The sequence below is a fragment of the Amphibalanus amphitrite genome, unplaced genomic scaffold (genome assembly GCF_019059575.1).
Source record: "Amphibalanus amphitrite isolate SeventyFive unplaced genomic scaffold, NRLGWU_Aamphi_draft 000413F_arrow, whole genome shotgun sequence".
Classification (NCBI taxonomy): Eukaryota; Metazoa; Arthropoda; class Thecostraca; order Balanomorpha; family Balanidae; genus Amphibalanus; species Amphibalanus amphitrite.
The window spans coordinates 227,592-246,331 of NW_024881907.1; the positions used below are offsets into that span (position 1 = coordinate 227,592).

The following is an 18,740-nucleotide window of genomic DNA, read 5'->3' on the forward strand; positions in this document are numbered from 1 at the left end:
GCTGGCTATGCCATCTACAGTATCTGGAGACGATTCTTCGCTTCTTCCTTATTTCTTTTCACTCTCAAAATCGTAGTACGATGCGTAGTACGTTTGCGTAGTACGATACACTCTTACAACTAAACGTGGTGCATAGTTACAAAATAATTATACGTCGTTAAAATATTTCAGTGAAATTAGAAATTAGTACCCGATGTTCCGCTGTCATGGTTAAGTATGGAGTGCAAGTAGGTATCAAACTGCATGTAACTGTGGTATATTTGGAGACAATGAAGACAACCATGAATGGAGACAACCTAAATGGAGACCACCATGACTTTTCAATATCACTAGAGTTAAACAACACTTTTTGACTAATAGCAAAACCAACGACGATTGGCTGTCCAAAGGTGAGGTACAACATGTTGTCCCGCCCGTCGTTAAAGTGCCATCTTTTTAAGGTTTTCGGTTTAAAACGGTTTTCAGTAGACCTGACCCACCTATGACCTACCCTAAAGTCCGTTTCCCGAAATTCGTCCTAGTTTTCGAGATATCCGCATTCAAACTTCACATTGATGCCATTACAAAAAGTGTGGGAGATGAGATTTTAACATGGTAATGTTAGGGTGAATAGGTCAAAAACGCCCCCCTTAAGCGCGAAACCTTCTGACACTCAACCCATGACACAGATTACTTACACCTTTGGGCACCATCATGTAGCTCATTCTTTTTACATACTACGCTTTGAGACCAAGAAAATACACCTGCGTGTGGTATTTAACCCCCCAAAAAGGTTTTCGCATACCCTTACAAAAGGGCGTTTTGCCCCATACCCTGGGTAATACGCCCACACCCATGTGCAAAGCGCCCCCACCCTGCATCCATCAACAGAAAATGATGAACATGGCAGAACTTGACGTCATTCTGACGTCATTTGTGGTCAACCTATCATAGCCTTTGGAATAAAATTTTGTTGCAATGTGTAAAATCGATGCCCGGAGGAGTCCTGAAAGTTTGGTGACGATATCTGCAGTCGTTTAGGATATATCAGCAAAAAAGGACAGGGAGAGGCCTTTTCGGCCCCGACCTACAGGGCGCTACCCTGCACTCTCACCACCGTGCAAAACGCCCCCCTTTCAGAAAACTGGAGGCGTCTTGCCCCATGCATCGAGTAGGCGTCTTGTCCCATCCACTCCATTTCCGGTCAACAAAATATTGACAAAAAACGCGGCACTAACGCCGCAGCATAATATGTTCAACAGAATGACAATAAAACGCAGTTTTGAGTGATGTGCACAATAGCAAGTTTTGTGATATAAAGAGGGCATCAAAATGTTAGGAATCTTCTGTAAAAACAACAAAAACAACACCCAAAACCAACATCAGCACCTACCCACGCTGCTCCTCAAGACGCAGAACCGGAAATAGAGACCTACGTAAACAAGCAGCTGACTGTTCTGAAAGACAGGATAAAACACCTATCCGTCGATAAGAAATACGATTTTTTAGGGGAGGCGTTTAACCCAGGGGTGCGTCTTCCCCACAGTTACCCTACATTCCCATATTCCACACATTTGTGATGGCTTTAATCTGAAGTCCAATTGCGGATATCTTGAAAACTAGGCCGAATTTCGGGAAACAGACTTCAGGGTAGGTCATAGGTGGGTTAGGTCTAGTGAAAACCGTTTTGTGTAAAAAAAAGGTGGCAGTCTTCCTTAAAGCAAAAAAAAAAAAAAATCATCAAGAAAATAAACAGTTGTCCTGCCCTCTGCTATTAATGTATTACGCCATTGGGATATGTGAAACGTCATTTCTCCATCGTGCAGGAAGAAGCATGCGTGGGAACTACCTTCCTACACTTTGTCTTGGCTAATGTTTTGGCCTGACCTCGTATTTATCGAAAATACCTCGGGCCTAACTTTACATTCGCTAAAAAAAAAATCAGTCAGATCTAAACATTATTCCAGCCCTGGCCAGGAATATATTGTCTACGATGATCGGCTCGAGCCCAGTTATATAGAAGAAGAGTATCCCCCCCCCCCGGCACGATTGTTGCTAGCGGAACACCTCATCCGAAAAGGTGTGCTTGTGCCCGTTCAAAACTCACCGTCTTTGTCGGCCGGCTCCACGTTTATCATCGTCTGGGCATACTTCTTCGCGGTATGTCTGATTTTGTACAGGACATGCTCCTTCACGTCCTCCTCGAGCCCCATGATCATTCCCAAGTCGTCCACACCTGGAAACATCGCAAAATCACATTAATGAATGGAATTAACATCAAGCAACATCAAGTGAACATTATATTGTTGACGCACAACAATATAATGTTCGTCATTATATGACGAACATGTGTGTTCGTCATGTTCGAACACACATGAACATACCATCACATCACATCAAAATTTGATGTGATGTGACTGGTACTGGACCTCGAGTCTGTCAAATACAGTTATCTCTCTCTCTCTCTCTCTCTCTCTCTCTCTCTCTCTCTCTCTCTCTCTCTCTCTCTCTCTCTCTCTCTCTCTCTCTCTCTCTCTCTCTCTCTCTCTCTCTCTCTCTCTCTCTCTCTCTCTCTCTATATCATTGTGGAAGGTCAGGTCAGGTAAGTTACTCCAGCTCACAAAAAGTTTGAAAGCGCGCCACGTCAAGTGTCAACCTCTGGTGATCTTTTACCTGATAAAAATGACTGGAATGCTTTCGTCATGGTTTGTGACAAGATTCCCAACTCCGCCTTGAGCGTTTCGTTAAGGTTACGTTGCTTAGGACCCGCCAAGTTAGATGGGAGAGGGGGGGGGTGACTTCCTAGCAGGCGGTAGAAAAACCAGAGGGAGTGGGTTAAAAATTATACAAATTTTCCAGATGTTTTGCTATCCAATGTTGTTCCCTGCTAGTGCGGATATAAAATGGTGCCACTAATTATATAGTTGGTTCAGTTCAACCATCCCCCGTTAACCCTATTAGTGGCAGGCTCCTGGCTACCCCTATTAGTGGCAGGGGGGGGGCTGTTTACGACCCCCCTTGATATCTCGAGATCTAACGGGCCGATTTTCAAAATTCAAACGGCATTCGATTTCGCTCAACGTGATCTACATTTCTAAAAAATAAAAATTAAAAATGTCAATAGGGGTAGAGGGGGGTAAAAACGGGCAAATTGCAGATACATTTTAGACTGTTTATCACGGCCAGGTTTATGAACCAACCTTAACGCAACTTTTGCCGATCGATAGAGAATGAACCAGGAATTCACATGGATCCTAAAAATATGCATTTTCAAAAATCATAGGCGGATACAGATCATTGAGATTGGGGGTACACAAAAAGTATAGTAAATAAGGTTTTTGTTGGTACTGTTTCTAAAAAGGGTGGTAATGGTCTTGTTATGTTACAAATTTCTTATGAGAGAACGACTACAATTGTATTGGTCATGCATAGGCGGTGTCAGGGCACCTATGTTGGGAGGTAAAACATAACCCCCCTTTTTGGACGCCTGGATCCGCCTTTTATAGCAAAAACGTTTCAAAAGAGGATGCACAATGACTTTGTATATGTTATCACATGATACCTTTCATTCACTGTTCGTAAAACAGTTATAATACATCAGCATTGTGATCTTCGCCCAAATGACTCGCTTCACGAATAGGACCCCCGAATTCCCAGTGCTCTGGAGCCGCCCTTGGTAAAGTTATGAACTTGAAATTTTCAGGGAATGTGCCCAATTTAGTTTTAGGAAAAGTCAGAAAATTTCAGCATCGTAGCTTCAGCGGTTTCGGAGATATTCCCGAAAAACCTGAGGGGTGGATGAAAACAACACCCCCCCCCCCCTCCTGCCACTAATAGGGTTAACCAAGATTACTTTACTTATAGGGTTAACGAGTTTCAAAATTCCTTTACCGTTACATCACGCTGCCGCGCTGGCGGGAAAAAGTTCCAACGCATTCATAATAGTTAGGAAGATGGTGATCATCTGGGTCAATTGGCGAGCTTATAATTGGGAAGTTTATAAAAAAAACACATTTACATGAATGTTTGAAGCCCCGTTTCTCGATAATCCACCCTTAAAAGGCACAGATGTCAAATGTGACATTTTAACTACACCACGCTTACGCATAGCCACTGTGACGTCACCGTGGCGGTCAAATTTTCCTACTGAACTACCCTGTTAGTAAAGGAATCTCGAGTTCAATCACACATAACATTAGACAAGACTATTAAATACCGAATAAAGCAACACTTACGGCAGCTTCGCTGTACATATCCGGGAATATCTCCTTCATCTCTTCGCCAGTCTTCCGGTTTCGGTTGCTCGTGAGGCATATCCGCCGAACCTCGAAGGAATCTTTGAGAAGATGTCTTGTGAGTGACATCGGCGTGCTTTAGCTTGGCACTGAACTTGGCGGTTTCGGTGCAGATGTCTAGCTTCGACTTCTTCGTTTTGGGAAACATCCCCGGCATCCCCTCTTCAGCTGCCGCACGCTTTTTCACAACGATGCCCCTGGCTCGTCTTTCCGTGTCGATGACGGCGTTGCTCAATGCTCAGTGGCTTTCGACAGTTCTTGAATCTGTTGACTGTTCCGAAGTTTCTGTCGGAAGCTGTTCTTCCGCAGAGTCACCTTTGAGAAAGAAAAGAACCGTTTTTTTTTTTTAATTTCATGGACAGCTTTATCAGGCAGTGAACACTGAACAAGATATAAATACGTTCATTAAACGTGTTTTCTTCTATCGTGATATTGGGAGGATAGAAACAACAAAAAGTAGATGTCCGGATATGACCGTTTTAACAATTTGTTTTGTTTGTTTGTAACAACAATTTGTCAATTTGTTTTGACAATTTGTCTTCCAGAATTTCATCATCGCGGAAATCTTCGTCCGCAAATCTACGTCAACGCATTTCTTGGATTGTATGGTCATACTACGGATTACTGTAAAGTCATACTAACAAAACACAAAGTATAAAAGTAATTTCAGCTTACCTTCGAGGACTGGGACGCTTGCTCGGTTCTCTGACAGAAGGCCTTGGTTTTGACGACTTGAGCACAATGGCGGTCGCGAATGGTCGCGAACTGAAGAGACATTCCGAAAATATTATTCTTGGAATAATACTGTGCTGGACGAATAGATTAATCACTTTTAGATTAGTTATGTCACAACGGAATAGGATTATCAAGAAAGTGATACAGTATTACTTGAAATACGCTCCCGAATACTCCCGAAGAATAATGTTAGTAATGCTACCACATAATATTACTCCATGGTTATAAAATTATTGTCCGGACATCATAGTTTTATCACGAAGGAAGTAATTTTTACACCTACATGAGAATAGTTTTATTCTGTCGTGTCAATTTATCAGCCGTAATGGAGTATAAAAATTACCCTAATTACTCCACAGCGGTTTATTTTTATGCAGTTTTGATAAAAGTACTGTAGCTGTCAATTTTATTACCATCTAATGGGAGTTCAGCACAAATATATTCCAATGACCTTGTTTATCACTGTGAAATAAGCTAAAATTACCCCATGCCTCTTTGAGACTGATATAAATTTATAACCCGAAAGAATAAAAAGGACACGTGATAAAATTAGAAGATTAAATTACCACTTGCTAAAACACAAAAGAGATGATTATAGTACCAGGTTTAAGAATAACTTTCAAAAACGCCCTTAATGCAATGCAGAGAGTAAGAATACGCTACAAAACATAATCATTATATGCCATTGGTACGTGATTATTCGCCAAACTGGAGTGGAAAAACTCCAAAAATAACTCTCTAGGTGTAAGTTTTTTTCAGTGTGAAACAAAAACTCAGAAAGATAATTCTATGACTGAAAAGTTTTAGAGTAAAATTACCCCGAGTTAAATATACACCACTATTTCAGTTTACCCTCTGGTGTATTTTTATGCCTACGCTGCAATGTAATGGTATATCGTCTGCTTATATATACTTTGCACCAAAGTTAATGGTGAAGTCAAACAGATGGCATGCAATGACCATTTCAGATAGTACATATCGTGTAACCATGGGATGTCAGATACGCTATGGTCAGGATACGCATTGTGAACGCGTTGTACGAGGGATCCGAAATTATGAAACCATAAAACAGTGATGTCTTCCAGTCGGTGCGATAAAACGTGATTGCTACCAATGTAATAGTAATTAAGAAAAATCATGTTTATCACATATTATGTATTGATCATAGTTCAATCACTCACAGTTCAATCACTCGCATCGATCTCGATGAGGTTGACTACGTTAAATCACAGACACATTAGTCACATACAGTAACAAACCACACAATCACCTTGGTCTATGTACAGGGTGGCGCACGTAAAACCCCCAATGTGAAACTTGAATAACTTCCATCATAGGTAGCCAAATTGAATGATACTAACCTGCGCCCCACTGGGGTCTTTTAATAACGCCGACCCCCCCCCCCCCCTCCTAACTCCGAAACTACTAAGCCGATTGTCAAAATTCAAACGGCGTCTGATAGCCCAGGAACAACTGTCGAGCGGAACCTACTCTTATTGACCTCGAGGTCACCGATGACGTCACAGGTCAGGTCAAAGTAAAATTTATCGACGTTTTGGCTTGTTAACTATTTGGGCTCTGGCCGCCGTCTCAAAAGTCGGATCTGGCTCATTTTTGGTTTACACACTCATGAATACATGCCTAAGATACCCTGAGGGTACCAAACTTGTTGAATTTTTCAGGTCACGGCAAGGTCATCCTAGGTCACGGAAATATTATATTTAATTGGTCACGTGACGCATGTTTTATGGTCCATTTAGGCCAGATTGCGAAATCAGTGTCGTCTGTGTCATATCAGGCCATTTTCAGCTGAAAAAGCTGAGGTCAGGTCATTTTCAGGTCAAAAAGGTCAAATTTTCAAGTTGAAATTTTCAACAGAAAAGGTATCTATCAGATGCAGTTTGAGCTCAGAAACACGATGGTGCTATTTATTTTGGTGTACGATGTCAAAAACGTGCTAAAAATTGATTTGAAAATTTGATAATGACGGATATTTTTACTATAAAGCATATAACTTGGCTATTTTGTAGGATATCGGGCTAAAACGTCCTAGAGTAGGTCACTGGTATGTGTTTTATCACAAATGTATCGGTTTTTCCGAAAAAGCAAAAACTGTCTTAAAAATTACCAATCTAAAATTTTTGATAGTTCATATGTATAATTTTCAAAATTATCGAAATTTTAAAAATCAGAGATAGCAGTTTGATAGTCCAATGTGTTTTGAGTCATTCTATGCAAAGAAATCGGATCTATCTTAAAAACTGAGCTCTTGAAAGCGATTGCCGTAGTTCAATGTTTTGCATCAAAACCGGACGGACATGACGTCACTCTGACGTCATTTGCGGCCGACCTATGGTAGCTAGAAAGTTTTTATTCGGACACAAGGTGTCAAATCGATGCAGGCAAAGGTCCTGAAAGTTTCGTGTTGACACGTCCAGCGGTTTTGAAGATATTGCAGAAAAACGAGAGGGGGGCTATAAATAGCCCCCCCCCCCTCCCAGTGGGGCGCGGGTTAACACAATGTAGTTAGATACACATTTGGGATTATATTCTTCCAAGCTTTATGCAAATACGTTCACGTTCAGCTCAGTGTTGCACCTCGACGTGCCTCCTACCGTTTTTCATCGCTTTATCGAGGCGCTCGCGGTACGCCAGCGCTGCTTTCTAGCGCATCTCGACGGTGATCTCTGCAAAGGCGGCTCGGAGCCGACCTTGGAATTCCGGAATGTTCGCCGGCCGCGTTACGTATACCTACGACTTCACAAACCACAACATGAAAAATTCACACGTGGTGAGGTTGGGCTTCGCCTAAAGTGCCCTGACCATCGCACTCGCCCGACCTCACCACGCGTGTGAATTTTTTCACGTGGGGGCTTGTGAAGTCGAAGGTATACGTAACGCGGCCGGCGAACCTTCCGGTGTTGAAAGGTCGGATCAGAGCCGCCTTTGCAAAGATCACCGTCGAAATGCGCAAGAAAGCAGCGTTTGCGTACCGCGAGCGCCTCGAGAAAGTGATGAAAACGATAGGGGTCACGTCGAGGTGAACAACTGAGCTGAACGTGAATGGATTTGTCTAAGACTTGGATGAATATCATTCCAATTGTGTATCTACGCTGTGTGAAAATAGTATCTAATTCGGTTAAGAATGATGGAAGTCATTAAAGCCTCAAATCGGGTGTTTTGCGTGCGCCACCCTGTACTTTGTACTCTTGGCCCTTGAACATGAAAAACTTTGAAACATGAAACGCACGCAGACTACGCAGTATACACTCTTCGTGTGTGGGTCAGTGATAAATCTGAGCTTCCGAGTTCCGGCATGACATTTAGGGTGGCGTACCGCAATTGCCAGTATACTCGCACGCGCATCTTGCACTCTACTCAGCCAGGGAGCACACTATTTTCTGCGATGCTTTACTTAGTGAAATATTGATGATAATTATAGTTCGTTTTTCTTAAGTTCGACCCTCACTGTAAACGTCTCTTTGAACACAGCACGAAAATTGCTGGCTGGATTACTGAGAAAACTGGTTGGCGCACATTTATTTCACAGGTGATCAACTGTATCAAAATTATTTATATCTGGCTCCTACTTCCCAGACTTGTAGCTCGTATTTGCCCATGTTTACAACCACACAAAGATGGACGACTTCTCAGGAATTATAACTTAACTAATTGATAAATCCTGCGGCGCTTAAAGGGACCCTCCCACCTTAACATTAGATTTGAGTTGAGATAGCCAAAATGGGGTCCCTGGCTCACAACTACCGGTTTCGGCACTCACAACATCGAGAAATGCCTGAAATCGGAAATATTGAATTTCAAAATTGCAGCATTTTGATTCAGAGGGGCTAATGCATAGGAATACCCCTCTGAATGTGTGACGTCAGCGCAGATATCTAACGATTTTTAAATGTTTGACTAAAACGTTTTGTAGCACGCGGTGGTATATGCTGCTTTGCGCGCAACAAGTGCCGCACTTTCAGCTGCCAAACTATTGCTTCCAAATAAAGTCGCTAGGAACCAGCCCCCGTTCACGAGCTCCAGAATCCCTTTACCGTGACGTCACCACGGCGGCAGAATCTCCCTTCACCCATAGGCATGCATGCAAATTTCATCATCTTTCGGGCGAGCTGGAGATAAAATCAAGGCTTATATGTCATCAAAAGATGTACCAATGTAACAATGAATTCGCCTCATTACGATAAATGGGACTGAAACTAAAAAAGTAGGACTATATCGAGCAAAAATTAGCAATTCAAATGACCCATTCATTTGAATATGAAGGATTTCCTCTGATTACGTTACCACGGCGCCTTTATTTCCCTAGTGAACCAACCTGAGTAGTAAAGGAATCTTGGCTAGGAACAGCGGAGATCCCAAAAAGTAAACAAAAGTAAAAGTCGAATATCTTGAAAACCGGTGAATATTTTTCGGTGAAATTTAGTAGATATTCGTTTTCGCTCTTTCTGAACCGAGCGACATCACTTTCATGCCAATTCATAATTTTTTTTGAAGGTGGGAAGGGAGGGTCCCCTTAACATAACGGTACATCATCAGTGTTCACAACCTATTTTGAAAATATTATTCATACCTCTAATTCAATGTGCGCTAACCAGTTTTCTAAGTAGTTCAGCTAGCAATTCTCGTGCTGTGTTCAAACAGATGTTTACAGTGAGGGTCGAACTTAAGAAAAACGAACTATAGGGCTTTCTTGTAGAGCACCTCGAATAGGTACATATATGCTTGCATGGTCCACGGAACGGAAGACAAAACATGGGGGCATGGGCTGCAAGGATTGTGGCAACTTCACCGACCTTTGACTTTGACAGCTTAAAGTGGCCCAGTGCTCCCTGAACGTTGAGGCGGGACGACTGAAGAAGTGAACACTCACGGAGCTCTGCTCGTTCTTGAGATCGCCCAGCGTCCGTAGGCGAGTAGCGCCACCAGTTCGTCACCTGTGAGGAGGGAAATAAAGTAGGTAACTAGCAGTGATAGATTTCCCGACAAAGCGGAGCCCGGAGGATAAAAATCTGTGTGGGGTTACTTACTACCGTTGAAGCCTCAGCCCCTTGGGACCCGTCAGGAGCGCGGCTCGCTGCCCTCCCGTGGTGCAGCTGAGATATAAATTGACTGCATGTATTCACCGGTTCAGGATGCAATACGTAGATTTACTTTTACTGTTGAGTAAAGATACATCAGACATGTGTATACGGATAGAATCAAAATGACAAATCAGGTAAAGTTTAATTATAATTACGCATCTTTAAGTCATGAATGAATATAGTGTGCTAATTTCGCCGGGATCAGAGAGAGGCCAAAATGCCAACGCTTGTAGCTGGTCTGTGAAGACTAAGAGGGACATATATAAAGTAACCAATGACCCCGCAACCACCGTTCCCCCCACGCTACTCACACACTTGCTGGATGTTCTTGACGACTCTTTCCTTTAACTCATTTGGCTCCTCACTAGTCCCCATAATCAGGGGTCAGGTCGTGCCACGACTGAAATGGAAGGAAAACAAATATTGTTAGACGTGCTAGACGCATGTTAGCATGTTGGACGTCTGATATAGTAGGTAATACCCCTATAGCCTTTTAGGCACAATGCAGTCAATGATGGAATAATAATAAATACCAGAAAAAAATGTTCCCGCTTGAATCGATAAGAAGTATGACTGTTAATGAAAATATTGAAAACCTTAAAACACCTTACCTAGTCAGGGACTTAGCCAAGGGGGGGGGGTCACAGGGACCATGGTCCCCCTGATGGCCAAACATAAAATGAAATAAAGTAAAAAAAATCAGCTGCACCACACACCCCGAAAATAGTGGGCGAAATCCGAAGTTTTCCTTTTTTGGAGGGGGTATAGGTACGACACCAGGCCGCGACCTGTGGCCCAACCTGAGCAAAATCCTGACTACGTGCCTGTACCTAGTCTTGCATAATTTTTATTAACCCGCGCCCCGTAGGAGGGGGATGGGGGTGGGGGCGAAACGGCCCCTCCCTGTCTTTTTCCGTGAATATCTCCTAAACGACTGCAGATATCGTCATCAAACTTTCAGAACCCCTCCGAACATCAATTTTACACATTGTGATCATTTTTTTCAAAGGCTACGATAGGTTGGCCACAAATGACGTCAGAATGACGTCATTTTCTGTCATTTTCGACAAAAAAAAACAAAAAAAAATCGCGGGAAGAGCTGTCAGGCTATACAGCTTTGAAGATACAGAAAAATGTTTAATGCATAGAAGGTATAGAATTACCAGGGCTATCAATCTGTCATCTCAGATTTTCGTAACTTTTGGTTTTTGACCCCCAAAATCCAAAAAGTTATTTTTTGGATATAATAACAAAAAATCCCAAAAAATTTCCGGATTGAAAAAACGGAATTTGTATGATAGTCCCTACTATCTTCCATCCACACACCAAATTTGAGATCGATACCTCTTTTTTGGCCAAGTTGTAGAGAGAAAACTTCAAAATTGATGAGGTCATATTTTCAAACTCAATTTTTAGTAATTCTAGATCACGTAGCTCAATACAAAGACCACCATTAGACTCCCCGTGACGAGTTGCATCGAATCATTACTCATTTTATGCAAAATATCAACTTTGAAACTTGACCTAATTTGACCTGACCTTGACCTGACCTTTCCCAGAACATAACCTAAAATGGCCCCAAAGGTTGCCTAATCCACACAATCACATTTGTCATGTAAAATGGACCATGAAACATGTATCAAACGACACTTTCATATCGTGGCCCTCAGTGACCTGACCTCTATGACCTGACCTAGTATCAGTGACCTCTAATAGCAAAATGTGTTCGACAGACAATTATCCATCCATGATTTTTAATAACATGCCTTTTACTCTATTTTACAATACATTTCTTGGAATGCCTGTAAGTGGTAAAAATGCGACCTTTGACCTGACCTGTGACGTCATCGGTTGGACCGAGGTCAATGAAATTAAGTCACAAGGTACTTCCTTGGTGGGGCTTTCGAACACCGTTTGAATTTTGAAAATCGGCCGGTGACTTTCCGAGATCTTAGGGGGGGGGGCTACGGGTGGCAGGGTTCGCTGATAGCCCTACGGGGCGCGGGTTAATGATTGACAATTGTGATGCAGCTTCAAATCGGTCATGGTCTTCACGCAGACTGAATGGGATCTTGCATATGTGCGCATCATAACCAATGCGGCAACATCCTTCACCTTGCCTATACCTAGCCAAAAGATACATTTAAAGCCTTACCTTTGTTGTTCACTGCTTGCCGCAGTTTTGGTCGTCTAGCAGACACTGCATGCTTCGCCGCACCGGAGGCCTCGCTTCACGATATATGCAGTATGCACGGTGTATAGGGAACTGCCGCGCTTCATCCACGCCACCCCACGCTTCACAGTTCACCATGCAAATGGCGATTCAAAATGGCGGTTAAAATGGCCACGTGGAACACTGTTGTAAAATAACGCTCCAAGCTGTAAAAATATATCCTTGAAGAGTGAAATAACCATGTAGCATAAAACCACACCTAACAATCCATCGCTCATCAAGCCCACGGTGTAAATTTACTCCATTTAGGTTTTGCGGTAATCAGCTGAGCCACGCTAGTGTAAATTTATGCTACCAACTAGCCATTTATTATCCGCATGAGATTCAAACTACCCTTGGGTAATAATTTTACTACCAAAAGGCTGAGGTGTAAAAACATAAGAACATGAAATTACACCATAGTTGCAAGAAAAGCCTAAAGTACTGTATAAATTACACCTAAGTTGAGTAAAAATGCACCTAGTCATCTTTTTACTCTGAATTTTCGGTTAAAGGTGGTACAATTAGTCTAGAAAGTGGTGTAAAGTGGTTACAAATATCACCCAAAAATACCACCAAGGTGTACTTTTCTTTCAGTGTTGGATCACGTCAAGTCATGTGCCAGGTCAGGTCGAGTTATGACGGGTCTCCCATGAAGAGCCATGGGGCTCTGGGTTTGACATAGGGGAGATCCGTGTAAGACGCCCAGGGTCGGTAAGAGGCCCCATCGCTTTTTTTACCAAACCAATAATGTTATTTATTTTTTAATGTTCTTGTAAAGCAGAAGCCCTCTTGAAACAACAACTCACGAAACCTGAGGTATCAGGTGCGTCGCAGCGACTTTTGGTAAGCTTGTTTCTGTTTTTGCCCCTTTACTTGCTAGATATATGCATCTTTATCACCCTTATATATCTGAAAAAAACAATGGCTATCAAATGCAATCTTATCTCATCGAAATTGTCACATGTTAGCTTCAGAATAGACCATGTTCTGGTGCGCTGCAAATGTCTCATAAACCATAAATATTGTGACGTTAAAACACTGCATTTTTTTAAGAGGCCCTCCCTTCGAGGATGATAAAACGCCCCCCGATAAAAAAACGCCCCCGATGCTAAAACGCCTGCACCTGCGGCAGGCGTGGCATTCTTTTTTTCAAGGAGTTTGTTTTTGTTTCTTTTTTCTGTTTCCTTTCTTAGAGGTAATAGGTACAATTTTCGTTGGTCATCAGCGTTTGGTTGTGCTAGTTTTCGCATTGTTCGAGCGCTTTGGAAGTGTTATTGGTTTCGATAACACCGTATTTGCTTAGCTTTTCGAAATAAAAGGCCTTGCAGCTGTGTTCGCAACAGGGCCTCGGCTAACATGTTAACTACTGGGGCAAATGCCCCAGTAGAGTCAAGGAATGCCCCAGTAGTGGTCAGGTTTTGCCCAACCTCTACAAAATGATAATATCTTAATATTAACGTACATTCTTTCACTCGGGAGCGGTTGAAGACGTTAATGGCAAGAAATCATGGGCGGCGGAAGAGAGGGTGCATGGTGTGCAGCTGCACCCTCAATTACCATCCAAAAACATAGGCGTGCATTGCCAAACATACCTTTTTGCACCTCCATAATCCATAAGCTACCCTTCGTTCGAAAAAGCGTCAAAAATAATGATGAAACTACTTCGGTCACTTTTTTGGTCAGTTAAAGGTCAGGTCATGGGGGTCATTGAAGGCCAAATTTCGCCGAATTTCAGGTCGAATATCGACAATTTGCAAGATGCCGACGCATGACTCGGGAACCAATAGAGCTACAGCGCTGCGGAAAAGCGCATTTGATAGCCATATTAGCGTTTTTTTCTGAGTATTTCTCTCAGATTTGACCTAACGTCAACGGTTTTGCCTGCAGGGGGCAGAAACTTCCAAAATAGACAAATTTTTCGGGAAGTTTTTTTTTTTTCAATATCGAATTTGACTCAAGCCTTGCACGAGCTTTCTTTTACCGACATCGTGTTCCTCTCGTCAAGACGCATCGATTTATAATTTGATCTTGAAAAGTCAACTTGAAAATTTGACCTCAGGTCAAGGTCTTGATCTGACCGGAAATTGTCATGTTGCATATCAGTGGATCCGTATCGTCGAGCTGAACACATATTAGGCGTTTTCATCGCTCTAGCATGCCTCTTTCAAAAGTTAGTCGCGAAAAACTGTTAGATACCATTTGTGACCTGAAATGACCTCAGAGGTATAAACACGGTCATGGATGGCATTTTCATGTTCAGTGTGTCAAAATTACTTGTAATTCAGTGTTTGAGAGTGTTTAGAATGACTTTCGTCCAAGAGAGGCGGTTTTAAATTTTCTCCCATTGACTTATAATACCTAGAAGACGCAAAAATGACCTGAGGTCACCGATATGAAAATGCCGATATAAATTTTGTACATACTGTTGCCATTGCTAGAGCACTTCATGGGCCGGATAGCTCCGTTATCCATGATAAATCCATGGACCGGATAGGATTGGATCCCAAATTTGAAAAAAAATAGATCGGATATGGGAATTGAAGGTTGAAAACGGATAAGAACAGATAAAATTATAGCATTCGATATTCATGTAAAAAATTAACTGAACTTGTCAAACAGCAGCAGAGGTATTTATTGATTTAGCTACATGCGATTTATAAGCATGCCTTTGTGAACCGTGAGTCTGTGAGATATATGGTTATCTGGTCCCTTACAGTGAATTTGTGATAGTCAACAACCAGTTTTGGTTAAACGGATTATTATGGAAATTTGGATGGCTGAAATATGCCATGGGCCATGGGCCATGGGCGGGCCGGATTCTGAAATTCAAAGAAAGACAGATAATGGGCGGACCTGCGTGACTTGCTGGATATAGGCCGGGCTTGATCCTGAAAATCCTATCCATGAAGTGCTCTAACTGTTGTCTTTATCAATCGCTGAAAGTTTCAAAGCGATCGGTCATTCGGTGTAGCTATGGCATACATTGAAACATTTTATGAGGTCACTTGAAGTGACCTGGTGACCTGACCTTGAATGATCTTGGTCTGAACTTATTACAACATGTGTAGAGTTGGTGGGCCGCCGTTTTTGAGATATCCGCGGAAAACCGCAAAGGGTGGGTGGGGGGGGGGGGGGTGTTCAAACACCCCCACCCCCCAGCAGGGCGCAGGTTAACACACTTCGACCATTTGCCCCAGTAGTCAAAATTCCTTAGCCGAGGCCCTGGTTCGCAAAGCGTCTTTTACAAGTCGACTTGACTTGTAAAACGCCCGAGGGGGGGGGGGCGTCTTACCATACCCATAGTGTAAGAGGCCCTTTTGCAACTTTTTCCAAAATGTTAAAGTTTACGGTTTGTGTACCCCCTAGATTCATTTTGAATGCAAATATGTATGGGAAAATGATGCATGCTCACAGCGCATGCACACGTTAGCTCTTAAATATTATCAGTTGTCAAATAATAGCAACTGAGCTTAAGGGGGGGCCTCCTGCACCACTCTCCCCTACATAGCTCTACTTGCGCTCGCAAGTGTTTTTTTTATATAAATTTTGTCCGAACCTTTTGATGGGAAGGATTCACAAGGACAGAGCCACCGCCAAGCGAAGCTTGTTGCGATGACCCTGCCCTCTACCCTCCGATCGCGCAATTCCGATTCTATGGCAGAATTTAGAGTCCAAAGTTTAACGTGCGCACAAAGCCGCGCACGGCCGGTCCCCTCGCTGACTTCGCCTGGCTACGGCCTGCCACCAACCGCAACCATACCTGTCAGGAGGCCCATAAATGTCTATTCGATGTTTCCCCAGCCTCTTTCCGCTCGCTCCATACTCAGCGCAGACCTGAACCTTTACCGTCTACGCTACGTCTCTGTTCGCCCCCACAGAGGTTCGGCGCCTACGAGGCGCAGCTGAGCCGGTTTGTAGCCGCGCTGGACCCTCTGCTGGACGCACCGCCGCCCGACTTCACATCCTGGGAGGGCAGCTCACTGCGCCAGCGGCTGGCGAAGCTGCGCCAGTTGCGGCCCGTCCTGAAGGCAGGTCTGTTCGCTGCCGGCGGCGCTGTGAAATCGGAGCTCACTGAGCTAAAAAGGGATGCGCCTAATTGAACGGTCACTGGTCAGAACGCAACTTTCACAAGATCATGAGATTAGCGGCAATTAGCATGGCAAAAAATAGTGTAAAGGAAAAAACTCAAGAGCATCTGTTCCAAACTTTAGGCTGCCTTGACGGACATCGTTTTATTTGCAGGTCGGGCGCTGGGCTCGGATCTTCTCAGCTTCTACGAGCTGATGACGGCACCTAGCGGCAAGATCCTGAACCAGTGGTTCGAGTCGGAGCCGCTGAAGGCCACCCTGGCCACGGATAGCCTGATCGGGGCTATGATGGGACCTAACACCCCCGGCAGCGGGTGCGTCAGACGGGGTGCTGGAGGGTGTTTGGCGCTGGTCATCCATTGTCCTATCTGCTGCCTGCTGATATGACAATGTAACGGCTGAATAGTGGAATAAGTGTGCTGAGAAATGTGAAATTAAAGGGCACCGACTGCGTCGAGAGGGCAGTGACCGGTGACGTGGTGAATAGTTGTAGTTACATATGTTCATGAATCATGCATGTAGCTTTGGACTGACTGTCCGTTCCGACCACAGGTACAACCTATTGCACCACGTGGCCGGTGAGATTGAGGGCGTGAAGGGCGCCTGGGCGTACCCGGAGGGTGGCATGGGCGCCGTCAGTGCTGCCATCTGCAGCTCCGCCCTCGAGAGGGGCGCCCACGTCTTCGTCAACCAGGTATACACCTGCAGGTCAGGCTTGTGGGTCAGCCAAATATTTCTACGGGACGTATATGGATGGTATGAGGAGCCAATAATTAAAATTTCCTGTTATGGATCAATCGTGGTTTCAAACCTTGATTAAACCTCACGATATGGATCGATGTTGACTGTTGAGCTGAAGCTTTGGTAGTCACTTGACAGCAGTTATATGTATGTACAGGCTCAGGGCTATTGACTGACAGATAGGTACGGTTGCTAAAAACTCGCCGCACCTCACCTGCTTCTGCTCCCTCCCCGCCCGCCCTCCCCCTGCAGCCGGTGTCGCAGATCACCACGGCCCGGGGCGCGGTGACCGGAGTGGCGCTGGCTGATGGTCGAGAGGTCCGCAGTCGGCGCGTGCTCTCCAACGCCACGCCCCAGGTGACCTTCCAGCGGCTGATGGAGCCGGCAGACGTGCCGGCTGAGTACAGGGCGGCTGTGGAGAACATCGACTACACGTCTCCCGTCTGCAAGATAAACGGTCAGTGCCGGCCGCCAAATTGGATGAGTGTTTTAATCCTTGCCAATATAGAGTCGTGAGGTGTTTATCTTATCGGTTCGTGGTAGTTGCGCAAAATTTTTATGAAGTCTGTTACAAAATATGCATGTCATTTATTGTTACAGCATGCGGTGGTGTTTACTTACTACATTCATACTCGCGTTGTTTCACGGTTTAATCAATGTCATACATAGCTACATCGTCCCTTGACCGGCACTGATCTGCCACTGTTCACCATGCAGTGGCGGTGGACCGTCTGCCCAACTTCCTGGCAGACCCAAACGTGTCGGACTCGGAGCCGATGCCGCACCACCGCTGCACCATCCACCTCAACTCGGAGACCACCGAGTGTCTGGAGAGCGCCTACAGGGACGCCGCCGCCGGCCGGCCCTCCAAAAGGTCAGGACAGTGGGGCGAGCACAGAGGTCAGGTCAGTGCAAGACAGGGGAGTATTACTGCATGGTAGTGATTCCGTCCCCAATCCGATGTGTTTCTGTCCCCACACCGCTGTTATAGATGGTGATTCCGCCCCCATATTGCTTTGATTCCGGCCCTGGACAGCTGGTATATAGTGATGGTGATTCCTCCCTCAGGCCGATGATAGAGATGGTGATTCCGTCGTCGCTGGACGCCACCCTGGCTCCTCCCGGCCACCACGTGTGCCTGCTGTTCACCCAGTACTGTCCGTACTCGCCGGCCGCCGGCCCGTGGGACCAGGGGAGCAGGGAGGCCTACGCCGGCGCGGTGAGTGGCAGCGGGGATCGTCACATCTTCCAAGCTATTGTTATTCATAACATAATTTGTTGTTCGGGCGTGGCATTGTTTACGAGATGACGACTCAAATATGACTATGATCATCGCAATTGGAAGACGACCTACGTGTAATTGATGTGTGCAAATCTTGTGAACCGTTAGGTTAGGCGTTAACCCATGATAAAGGGTTAACAACCTAACATCCCCGTTTCACAGGTATTTGATATTATCGAAGAATACGCGCCCGGTTTCAAGGCCAGCGTCGTCGGTAAAGAGGTTCTCACGCCGCCCGATATCGAGGAAACGTTTGGCCTCACTGGTGGGGTAAGTACGATCAGTTTGCACGACGCATACCTA

The 18,740-nt window shown here is 44.4% G+C and overlaps 1 protein-coding gene and 1 long non-coding RNA gene across 2 annotated transcripts in view; one reads left to right on the plus strand and one right to left on the minus strand.

The window, feature by feature from the left end:
• The window catches only part of LOC122390877 (pyridine nucleotide-disulfide oxidoreductase domain-containing protein 2-like), a 31,000-nt gene that overhangs the window by 11,641 nt on the left and 619 nt on the right, over window positions 1–18,740 (plus strand). Inside the window, exons 5-11 of the mRNA XM_043384292.1 lie at window positions 16,205–16,358; window positions 16,569–16,728; window positions 16,967–17,108; window positions 17,408–17,612; window positions 17,873–18,029; window positions 18,224–18,374; window positions 18,600–18,707. Of these exons, the coding sequence (XP_043240227.1) occupies window positions 16,205–16,358; window positions 16,569–16,728; window positions 16,967–17,108; window positions 17,408–17,612; window positions 17,873–18,029; window positions 18,224–18,374; window positions 18,600–18,707 (1,077 nt within the window). The remainder of the gene's footprint in view (window positions 1–16,204; window positions 16,359–16,568; window positions 16,729–16,966; window positions 17,109–17,407; window positions 17,613–17,872; window positions 18,030–18,223; window positions 18,375–18,599; window positions 18,708–18,740) is intronic.
• LOC122390878 lies at window positions 9,473–12,887 on the minus strand. Its single transcript, XR_006258246.1, has 3 exons — window positions 12,267–12,887; window positions 10,423–10,511; window positions 9,473–9,964 (listed from the first exon to the last, which is right to left on the minus strand). It is a non-coding gene; the product is annotated as an uncharacterized LOC122390878 (long non-coding RNA).